Genomic DNA, 12,495 nt, shown 5'->3' on the forward strand with positions numbered 1-12,495 from the left:
AGACACAACACAACAGTAAGATGTTGGCATGATCAGTTCAATCAAAGCTACCGTAACGTGATTTTACGTAATTTTATCTGTGGCCAATGACCTTGAGCCTTCTTGGAAGGCCACTTGTAATATTAACTCTATGGCAGGATGCAAAGCGCTGACATTTTGGATGTCTACCTTTACTAAGGACATAAACTTCACCACGACGTAGTGTCCCCATGAGTGACAGAACACTGAGCCAATTACAGCGCAATGCTCCTGTTTTTTGCTGGCTCGCCCCACCGCCACAGAAAGCACTGAGCTAAGCTGAAACACCTGCAATTTGGAGCTGCCTTACTCAAGAAAACAAAAATATGCCATGTGTGTATGCAAATGTATTAACTCAATGATATATATATATATATATTTTGACATTGTTTGCAACTGATGTGCAACACTTATTAATGCCAAAATAACATGCAAAACAGGCAAGCCCCCCCACATGTTTATATATATTTGATTTCTTGGGGGCAAAAATTCTGGGGCTCTGCCCTGAATGACAGGTCGCCACTGACACACCCCCATCTCCAGCTCCTGCATCACTCTCCGCCACATGGCCTCAAACTGCACCATTTTATTTCTCTCCATCGCCCAGAACTTTACATTTTTAGATAATAAAGAATTTGACCTTTCCGTTGAGTTTACAGTGGAAGATTGGTTGATTTCCAGTTTTTAATATTTAAGATGATTGATGAGAAAAGTATCATCCAACCAACGGGTATCTCAACACACCCTCATATTCCATGTCTTGAAATATGTAGACAGACGGATTAAACACAGTGTCTCCTGACCCCTCCTGTCTCAGCCTCCAGTATTTATGCTGCAGTAGTTTATGTGTCGGGGGGGTAGGGTCCGTTTGTTATATCTGGAGTACTTCTCCTGTCCTATTCGGTGTCCTGTGTGAATCTAAGTGTGCATTCTCTAATTCTCTCCTTCTCTCTTTCTTTCTCTCTCTCGGAGGACCTGAGCCCTAGGACCATGCCAGAAGAGGACTGTCCACCCCACATATGCTCTCTCTAATTCTCTCTTTCTTTCTCTCTCTCTGAAGACCTGAGCCCTAGGACCATGCCCCAGGACTACCTGACATGATGACTCCTTGCTGTCCCCAGTCCACCTGACCGTGCTGCTGCTCCAGTTTCAACTGTTCTGCCTTATTATTATTCGACCATGCTGGTCATTTATGATAATTTGAACATCTTGGCCATGTTCTGTTATAATCTCCACCCGGCACAGCCAGAAGAGGACTGGCCACCCCACATAGCCTGGCTCCTCTCTAGGTTTCTTCCTAGGTTTTGGCCTTTCTAGGGAGTTTTTCCTAGCCACCGTGCTTCTACACCTGCATTGCTTGCTGTTTGGGGTTTTAGGCTGGGTTTCTGTACAGCACTTTGAGATATCAGCTGATGTACGAAGGGCTATATAAATAAATTTGATTTGATTTATGATTTATTTCTGACAGTCAACTTTCTAACTCCACCCATATCTTTATGACGTCATAACATTCCCATAACATTCCCAGAAGGATTACTGAGTTATTGGTAGTTTTACACTTCAGACATGACTGCCGTTGTCCTATTCTCCCTGTGCACCTGCCAATGTAAATCCATTAAGTGAGACAAGTTACCAGACAGGACGTATTGCTAATGCTCTTCCCATTGATAACCTGAATGACAATTAACTTGTGGGTGGTGGTGGTGATGACGGCCTATTAGATGATGTCGTCCATCGGGATTCCCCCCAAGAAAGAAGACGCTCTGGATTGATCACTGGGGTCAGATGTGAAGGAGGTTGATCATCAGGAGTCAGATGTGAAGGAGGAGGTTGATCATCAGGAGTTTATGTCCTATCGTTTTGTTGGACAAGTTTGCTTACCACCAAAAGAAAACAACTTCCATTTCACATAATAATCAACTACAATGCTTCACCTTCTACAGTATAAACATGGTGTAGATTGGCTGTCAACAATTAAAAACAAGAAAAATACATATATTTTTCCCCACAAGCTTCTAGAACTCCCGTCTTCCTAAAAACACACTAGCTTCTAGAACTCTCGTCTTCCTAAAACCCACTAGCTTCTAGAACTCTCGTCTTCTAAAATTCACTAGCTTCTAGAACTCTCATCTTCCTAAAACCCACTAGCTTCTAGAACTCTCGTCTTTCTAAAACTCACTAGCTTCTAGAACTCTCATCTTCCTAAAACCCACTAGCTTCTAGAACTCTCATCTTCCTAAAACTCACTACCTTCTAGAACTCTTGTCCCCTTAGAACGAGTCCAAACAAAACTCATCTCCAATACAGAAAAACGTGTCAAAATAAATTGTGATCCATGGAAAAGCACTGGCTAAACGCAAAACACAAATATTTTTGACTGCCCACCCTTGAAACAATCAGCAACCAAGTTGTCCTTACCACCGACATGTCTGAGTTCAAGAGGAAACTCCTGTAATATCCGTAGTAACTTTCTACATCACTGCAGAGCTTCTCTCTCTCTTCTCAGGGTTCACTCGATAGGCATGTTGTAGGATCGGGGCCCAATCTCCAATATCATGCTCTAGTACATTTGGGTTGGCACATCTGAGAATGATCCCTGATATTATAAAAGCAGGGCAACAATGTCAATACAATTGTACCCAAAAATGGTCAGTTGGTTGCATAAATAATTATGAATACTAAATGTTACATTAATTATAAATATGAAAACCAAATGTACACCCCTTTGTTAATATGTAATAATTAACATAATGGTGAGGCATGGAATAATAAAACATGTATCTTTTGTCAGGCTGAATGTTTGAAATATGAGGTGATTTGAGTCATGCTTCTTCAGTAGTGGAATAAAGACAATTAGCACTTGAGTGTTGTCAAGAAATGCTGGAGTGATGTAGGATTGTTAATAAAATTGATTATAGACCAATGTATTATACTGCGTCCATGTGTATCCATGTAAGTCGTTGAAAAAAACAACCCAAAACAACATTTTCAACTTTCACATTCAACTACAACCGAACGCATATTGGACGTTGGGCATAGCCTCCTTTTCAATGTCTTTCCAATTACATTTTTTTCCCCCCCAAGTTTCCAAATCAATAACTGTCACAAGAATGTCTAGTTCCAATGATATGAACTCAAAACTCACAATCTACTTTGACCAATTCCCCAGTCAGAATGCTGGGGGTTGTAAGGCCCCTTCATAGAAGAATTGGACAAAGTCCCAGAATTTCTGCAAAGGGTAAGTTCTTTATTCAGAGAGCTCCGAAAATCATACAAGCACATAGCCTTTTATACCTCACATTTGGTCATATAAATACCCCTACTCTTCTCAAACACTGTCAATGCTGGTTACAAGTCTTCTCCAACACATACATTGCTTATCATATCCTGAAACATGTTACATAATCTACTGCAAGCCTAACGGTTTCTCCCCTCCCTGGGTGGGGAGACCTCCTTCCTGTTATCAGTTTTACAGTGGTCACAAGTTGTCTGTCACAAGCTGTCTGTTAACAGTTCCTCTTTTCCTTGAATGTCTCACTTGAATTGCTAAATAGTAAAGTCTTAACTTGTCCTACGCACACACATTAGAGAATTACAGTCTATTAATTCTAATTCTTTACACAGTTATACGTTTCAGGGTGGAATCCTTTAGTCATTACCTTAAACATATACATTCCATTATCAATAACCAATATGCAGAAACAGTTTGTGATATATTGAAAGCCTAAACATAAAATGTGCTATATACACAAACATCTTCCACAATAATCATATTACTTGAATTTTTCTTAAACAAGCACCTGAAATAAACTGCACAAGCACCAGAAACGCTGTTGTTTTGACAAGTAGCAATAAATCAATGATATCGATTAGGGGGGAAATCAGGTTGTACGTGCCGTTGAAACGAACACAACTAAAAAAACAAATGGAAATGGGAGATATATTTCACCTCACTGGTTAGAGGATAACCTGCAGAAGACAGTCAGCTACATTTTGGAGTGATGCATTTAAATGTAGGGGTCACTAAACAAAGGAACGCAATACTTATTTGTCATCACTCATCAATATCATGTTGAAATCAATTGTGCGAAAGGAGGGAGATGAGGTTGCACGTCCTGTTAAAACTAACGCAGCAAAAACCACACGGAATCTGGGAATAATGTGTACATCCCTGGTTAGAGGACAACTTGTAGAAAACAGCTGGCTACATTTTGATTCAAGTGGGTGGCCAACGTGGTCAGTGTAACAACTCTTTTTGTTGTCACTTTTTGTTAAATCTCATAAATAAAGGATTCTACATTGTGACATCATAGTACTCTTTCAATTCAGAGCCTAGATTTTTCCCCTGAGGCTAATATCCATTTAATGTGGAAATTAATAGAACAGGGAGGGGAGAAACATTTAGGGTTCTACATTGTGACATTATGTTAAAACATTCTACATTGTGACATTATTTCATTGATATCATGAAACAACTCCTTCATGTATTTTCTGATGTTTAATCAGAGATCTTTTACCAGAGTATCTCTTCCCACATTGATTACAGCTATAAGGTTTCTCTCCTGTGTGTGTCCGCTGGTGTATAGTCAGATAGCTAGATGTCGTAAAACTCTTCCCACATTGAGCACAGCTAAACGGTTTCTCTCCTGTGTGTATTCTCTGGTGTAAAGTCAGATGGTCAGATCTAGTAAAACTCTTCCCACATTGATCACAGCTATAAGATTTCTCTCCTGTGTGTATTCTCTGGTGTAAAGTCAGATGGTCAGATCTAGTAAAACTCTTCCCACATTGTTCACAGCTATAAGACTTCTCTCCTGTGTGTATTCTCTGGTGTAAAGTCAGATGGTCAGATCGAGTAAAACTCTTCCCACATTGATCACAGCTATACAATTTCTCTCCTGTGTGTGTTCTCTGGTGTAACGTCAGCTGGCCAGATGAAGTAAAACTCTTCCCACATTGATCACAGTTATAAGGTTTCTCTCCTGTGTGTGTTCTCTTGTGTACAATGAGATAGCTAGATGAAGAAAAACTCTTCCCACATTGAGCACAGCCATATGGTTTGTCTCTTTTGTGTAATCTTTGATGTATTTTAAGTTTTACTGAAGAGTTTAATCTTTTACCATAGTCAGAGCAGCAGTGAGATTTCTCTCCTGTGTGTACTCGCTGGTGTATTTTAAGTTCTGATGAAGATTTGCAACCTTTCCCACAGTCAGAGCAGAAGTGAGATTTCTTCCCTGTGGGTCTCTGCTGGTGTTTCTTGAGGAGTTCTGATCTGGAGAGACTTTTCTCTGCCTCATGATGTTGTTGAGGCTCCCCAGAGGATCCACGATAGTCACATCTCTCTCCTGTGTGAACAACAAGGTCAGACAGATGTTTAAAGGCCCAAAACACCAGAACTCCACTGTTTATTTGAGGTAAAAGGTGATGCCCAGAGCATCCCCATGAAGTTGTACAACAATTGACGTCTGTTAAATTATTTTACAATTGTCTTAAGACAGTCAAAACCTAAGCAGTGTGGCAGACGACCTTTGGTCTCCAAAAAAGGCCCCTTTCTGTGTTTGCTAAAATTGCGGCATGAGGGCGACGCACACACAATTTGATTGCAGAAGCTCCTCCATGCTAATGAGGAAACCGATGTAGTATATCTGCCTGGAGCAAAAATGGTGAGCAGATATTCGTTTTCACAATGTATTCTGAAGATTACAGTGCAAGATCAGGAGAGCTACTGAAGGAAACTCACATTAAGCTCTGTGTCTATTCACTAATTCACCACTGTGGGAGGAAACTCAGGGGAGTTCTCATAGGCTGACAGCAAAAATAGCCTCCATTTACAGGTTGCTTATAAGTGCATTTCACATTACTTTTGGAATATAATTGTAAGGCTCGCTTGAATCTCCTGCTTAATAGGTTTGTGTTATCGTCACAAATAAACTGCTTTATACTCATAAAACACTTCAACCAGTAAAATGCTCTTTAGCTAGCTTTGCCATCAGCCTGGCAATGAGGGTTTGTACATTAAGTGCTTATAACAAATTGGCCCATAACTTCACCTAACAATAACATAGACCTACTGTAGGACCCATAACTTCCCCGAACCACAATAACTACAGACATACTAGAGCACGTGTGTGTTGTACAATAGCCTATCCATCAAGGAACAGTTCTCCACAAATTATGAGCTAAGTATCTCTGTGTCCAAACAGACTAACAAGACCCTACTGTAAATCAAGCAGACAATAACAAATTATAAACATCAATTTGTTAGGGATGTTGGATCCAACGTGGAGCACGGCATAACTGTCTTTACCAGAGTAATGAATGAAGAAGCACTTTGGTTGTTGTCGTGATGTTTGTCATTTGACTGTCATTCAGAAAATGATTTCCTGGATCAGCTGATCAGTTTTCTGAATGACAGATTGTCGAACATGTGACTGTAACTAAACAGCTACAGTATTAAGAATTATGTGTAATTCTTGAAGAACCGCATTAATGACAGTATTGATTTGGGTGTTGTCAATAAAGTTAAGGTGACTCTCGGTTAGAATCATTGGATTTAACAAACTCTGAAATGATTTAGGATCTGTGCCCATGAAAACTGTTTTCCCAGCGTAACATAAGGAGACACTAAATGTTACGTAGGTAGAGAGCATTTCAGAGATCTGAATACAAAAAACTGTCCGACAGCAAGATCCAGTATTTAAGTTCCTCATATGACAAGCTTAACGTTATGACTATAACTAATGTTCCCTCTACTTACTCAACATACCATGGGGAAATACAATCATTCCTCATGCCGACGCAAACGGATACTAAATGAAAAGGCCCATGGCAGACCACCCAGACCACCCAGACCTGACCCAGACCACCCAGACCACCCAGACCTGACCCCGCAAGATGAGTCAGTTTATTCATTGTCTTTTGTTTGAAACACTCCTGTCAATGTTGAGTAAGGACACACACCTAATTAGGCATATAGAAGTAGGGCGAGTCTACCTGGCCTGCGCACAAATGTAGGCCTATAAATGTGCCCACTTGGGGATGTCTGATAGTATTTCTGATTGTCTTAACGCACCACCACTAATGAGTTGTGGAGCTTCTCAAAGCAAATGTATCTTCACCTCAAACAGCAAGTAAACAAAGTCTAATCAAAATCAATTGCAAATGAGAATAGTTCCTCAAAGTAGTTGAAAAATATTTCCAGCTCTCACCCTTTCGATAACCACTCGGCATGAAAGGGAAAAATGTAATGCTCTGATCCAGTGGAAATGTCATAAAAAACCTGATTACTTCTTATCCTTTTCACAAATAGCCGACAACTGTGTCTGTCCAGAACTCACTGGCACGGGAAACTGAGAGCCCAGAATATCTTATACAATGTTTCAAGTTCATTGTAGACAGGCCATGTGATTTATAGTATATTTATTTGCAAAGCTTTTATTTGTTGGCTTTATGTAGACTATTTGTTTACATAGTTGGCAATGGCAATAAAAGTTACTTAGAATTTTAATTTAGATAGAATGTAGATTAATCACAGACAATGATTTTGAGATACTATTATAAATCAAATGAAACTGTTCCACGAAAATGTGCATGTAAAAATCATAACTGGCACACAGATTGGTAGAAATTTACAAAGGCCACCAGGAGGAGGTGGTTCGGTTAGAGTCTTTTCTCTTCTGGTTAGACTATATTGATGTAATGGCATGAAAATAATCTGGCTGAATATTATACAATGACTTATCAACAGCTCTAACAATTTGACCTCCGCAGGAAATCTACACTGGTCATTCTAGAATATACTATATATCCTAGAAACCTGGTTAAACTATCATTATGACCTCATGGATGAATTCTAGAATATACTATATATCCTAGAAACCTGGTTAAACTATCATTATGACATCATAGATGAATTCTAGAATATATCCTAGAAACGTGGTTTAACTATTATTATAACATCATGGATGAATTCTAGAATATACTATATAGCCTCGAAATTAAACTATAATTTTGACCTCATGGATGGCCAGTCTTTGTCCAAAAATAAAAATCTTTACACTCTCTTTGGATAATTAATTCCAATCATTTAAAAGTTAACAGCGGGTATTTTGCATGTACGTTTAAGTATTTTGATATGTTCACAAATCTACAAAACAGCCGTTTTGGGGTTCTGATGGGGTACAACAGTTGAACTAAGCTCATGAGGCTTAGGCTTAGGCTTATATTCTTCAAGAATCAATGACTATAAATAAATAATTTAAAAGTAAAAAAAATGGATGTAGCATTGCAGATTTCCCCTTTAACACCAAACATCAGCCCAACAACTGCAGAGTTTGTGCCTCTGTTTTTAAGACTGTACTTACTAGTGTTAATCAAGGAACGGTTTCTCAAAACCATCTTACGGCTAAGTTCATTGTTAGAACCATCGGACGCCTGAAGATGCGTTTGGGAAACCGGGCCCAGATATCCAGGTTCCTCATCTTCTTCCTCCTCCTTTTTGGATGTGACAGTCACCTCCTCCTCATCCTCTTTCACTCCAAAAACCGCATCCTCTTTCTCTTCCTCCTCTTCTTTTACTGTAACATCCTCCTCCTCTTTCACTCTGAACGTATCTTCCTCTTCTTTAACTGAGACGTCTTTCTCTTTCTCTTCTTCTTTCACCGTAACAGCCTCACCCTCTACTTGTTTTTGTATTGTAACTTCCTCCTCCTCTTTCACCAGAGCTTCTTTCTCCGTCCAGCAGACCTCCTCTTCTTTATCAGGAGGAGAGCAGCTTAGTGAAGTCATGGTCAGAGATGTTAGCTAGCTAGGCTAATGCTAACTTAACCAGCCCCTAAACTGACTAATAACAACACCGTAAATATGAAATTAAATCATTAAATTAAATCGGATAACTAACTAGACGACAGTAGTGAGTTTAAAATACAGTGGCTAATAAACACGAAAGCGTCTAAAGCGGTTTATTGGTTCGTCTATTTTGTCTATCAAGCTACGGAGGTGTCTGACTAACTGTTGCTGCTGTTGAAAGAAGCGTTCCGTCCACTAGATTATACGTCACACCAGCAGCATCGCCTTAAATTCCCAGACCGCCATCTGCTGACTGGAGTGGGTAACGCAGTTGAGTAAAATGTATATTTTATCTTCAGATAACAAGTTCAAGTGTAGGAAGCATGAGTTTTTACTCACCAGTGTAACAATACAGTGTGGTTAAAGACTTAGTAAGCTAGTTGTAGTCACGATATGGTTACCTATAAGGACAAACAGTTATGTTTTTGCGTTATTACATATTTATTAACTTATTTCGGGCAATCTTCTAAACTACCCACAATGCACTAATATCCCAACCTTATATGGATGATCAACTCTGTGCTACCGAGTTTGCATGCCAGTGTAACGACCGAGGTAAAGACAGTTTTAAGTTGGATATTCGACAGATATTCACGCTTTTTAACCTCAATAGCTTTCAAACCACTTGAGCCACAGACTCCAAATAAGTGTCATGATGTTGGAAATATTGCGCACAACATTGCACAGTTCTTATTTTCACGATTTGGACATTAATTCTCTTTCCAAAGCTAATAAACTTGTGGAAATGTGAGCAATATTTTGTATTCCTTGTTGAATTAGTTAGGGAGGGTAAACAAAGTACAAACTTTTTTTACACTCAAATTTCAATCGGTCCTTGGTCATGTGATCTACTGACTTCAAACAAGGTTCAGAATGTCCACTGACTACACTTCTATATTGCACACACTTCAGTTTGTCCATTTTCATCTCACATGGTTTTACATTAAAAAAAATGTTTTATTAAAAATTCAATAGCTCCTTGGTCGTATGACCTATTGTCTGCTGACTACCCTTCCATATTGCACAGTCTGGTTTGTGTAGTGTAAAATCACAAGGTGTAACATACATTTTTCATAGTTTCAAATTTGCAATAGCTCCTTGGTCATGTCAATTACACACCTAAGAAGCAATGCAGTGTATTGCATAACCCATATTGTATAACCTCTAGTCATGTCTCTTCTATATTGTTGCACATTAATATTAGTTTGACAGTTAGATGGTTCAGTCCAGTGTTGTGTTTACCCTTTTCTTTAATATTTAATTGGTAGTTCTAAGTACTGTACTGCTGGTCAATACATATACTGAACAGGGATGGAGAGTTAGCTGGTGAGGTAGGCTGGTCAATACATATACTGAACAGGGATGGAGAGTTAGCTGGTGAGGTAGGCTGGTCAATACATATACTGAACAGGGATGGAGAGTTAGCTGGTGAGGTAGGCTGGTCAATACATATACTGAACAGGGATGGAGAGTTAGCTGGTGAGGTTGGCTGGTCAATACATATACTGAACAGGGATGGAGAGTTAGCTGGTGAGGTAGGCTGGTCAATACATATACTGAACAGGGATGGAGAGTTAGCTGGTGAGGTAGGCTGGTCAATACATATACTGAACAGGGATGGAGAGTTAGCTGGTGAGGTAGGCTGGTCAATACATATACTGAACAGGGATGGAGAGTTAGCTGGTGAGGTAGGCTGGTCAACACAAATACTGAACAGGGATGGAGAGTTAGCTGGTGAGGTGGGCTGGTCAATACAAATACTGAACAGGGATGGAGAGTTAGCTGGTGAGGTGGGCTGGTCAATACAAATACTGAACAGGGATGGAGAGTTAGCTGGTGAGGTGGGCTGCAGTGGGTTTACTGGCCAATACATATACTGAACAGGGATGGAGAGTTAGCTGGTGAGGTAGGCTGGTCAATACATATACTGAACAGGGATGGAGAGTTAGCTGGTGAGGTAGGCTGGTCAACACAAATACTGAACAGGGATGGAGAGTTAGGTGGTGAGGTGGGCTGGTCAATACAAATACTGAACAGGGATGGAGAGTTAGCTGGTGAGGTGGGCTGGTCAATACAAATACTGAACAGGGATGGAGAGTTAGCTGGTGAGGTGGGCTGCAGTGGGTTTACTGGCCAATACAAATACTGAACATGTAACCACAGTAATGGTGGCCAGAAAATCAATGATTAAAAATGTAACATTGACAAATTAAACAGAAATTGTAGACCTTTAATCTTTTCCAACATGTCAACAGACACTTAACTTCAAATAAGTATGAAACATTTCACCATGTTAACTTCCTCTTTATCCCTGGTTGATGTACATGTCAGTGTTAACTTCCTCTTTATCTCTGGTTGATGTACATGTCAGTGTTAACTTCCTCTTTATCCCTGGTTGATGTACATGTCAGTGTTAACTTCCTCTTTATCCCTGGTTGATGTACATGTCAGTGTTAACTTCCTCTTTATCCCTGGTCGATGTACATGTCAGTGTTAACTTCCTCTTTATCCCTGGTTGATGTACATGTCAGTGTTAACTTCCTCTTTATCCCTGGTTGATGTACATGTCAGTGTTAACTTCCTCTTTATCCCTGGTTGATGTACATGTCAGTGTTAACTTCCTCTTTATCCCTGGTTGATGTACATGTCAGTGTTAACTTCCTCTTTATCCCTGGTTGATGTACATGTCAGTGTTAACTTCCTCTTTATCCCTGGTTGATGTACATGTCAGTGTTAACTTCCTCTTTATCCCTGGTTGATGTACATGTCAGTGTTAACTTCCTCTTTATCCCTGGTTGATGTACATGCCAGTGTTAACTTCCTCTTTATCCCTGGTTGATGTACATGTCAGTGTTAACTTCCTCTTTATCCCTGGTTGATGTACATGTCAGTGTTAACTTCCTCTTTATCCCTGGTTGATGTACATGTCAGTGTTAACTTCCTCTTTATCCCTTTTTTGAACTCTGAAATCATAGGCATGAACTGAACATATGGCTGTCCCACACAACTACATAAAAATAAAGAATTGACATTTACTTTGAATTAAATGTCATTACATACCAGACATTTTTAGTATATCTTCAGCCATTTATTTCTGCAGTTGCTCCATGTGTTTTTTGAAGGTTCCATATCAATTTGGGATGTTGGGGAAGTTCTGTGCAACTTCCTTGGCCATCTACACCAAAAAATATAAAATAGAGTTTTTGACCTAATTGTCACATAACAGCTAACACTTCATTATTGAAAATATAACTATCAAACCTACATTACAAAGACCCCACAGCTATTTTAGATGTGTTTTAAATGTCATGAAAAGCACTTTACAAAGTAATTTTATTATTTATTATGGTCTGACATGTCTGCAGAAATGTTGCAATTTTGTAATGTGTTTTGTTTGGTAAATAGTTTTGTAAATATTAATTCACATTTGTGCTGCCACTAAATAAACAATTCATTATTTAAGTCAATATTGTCAATATTATTATAATCTGTTTTTATAATGGAGGGAGGGTGGACAGGGAGTTAAAAAAGGAACCCCAAAAGGTTCCTTGAGCAACCATGATAAGGGGTTCTTCAAATAACTTTTTTAGCTTTTTGTCTGAAAGTATAAACCTCATCTTTATCAAATTA

At 39.3% G+C, this 12,495-nt stretch overlaps 1 protein-coding gene across 1 annotated transcript; it reads right to left on the reverse strand.

Moving 5' to 3' along the window:
- Positions 1 to 3,244: 3,244 nt before the first annotated feature.
- LOC118938126 (uncharacterized) lies at positions 3,245 to 9,062 on the reverse strand. The gene is made up of 2 exons (XM_036939838.2): positions 8,382 to 9,062; positions 3,245 to 5,363 (listed from the first exon to the last, which is right to left on the reverse strand). Exons 1-2 carry the CDS (start codon positions 8,803 to 8,805, stop codon positions 4,483 to 4,485), a joined length of 1,305 nt encoding a protein of 434 aa, XP_036795733.2. The 5' UTR covers positions 8,806 to 9,062; the 3' UTR covers positions 3,245 to 4,482.
- Positions 9,063 to 12,495: the final 3,433 nt, after the last annotated feature.

This window comes from Oncorhynchus mykiss, chromosome 13 (assembly GCF_057628025.1).
Source record: "Oncorhynchus mykiss isolate SJ-2025 chromosome 13, ASM5762802v1, whole genome shotgun sequence".
NCBI lineage: Eukaryota > Metazoa > Chordata > Actinopteri > Salmoniformes > Salmonidae > Oncorhynchus > Oncorhynchus mykiss.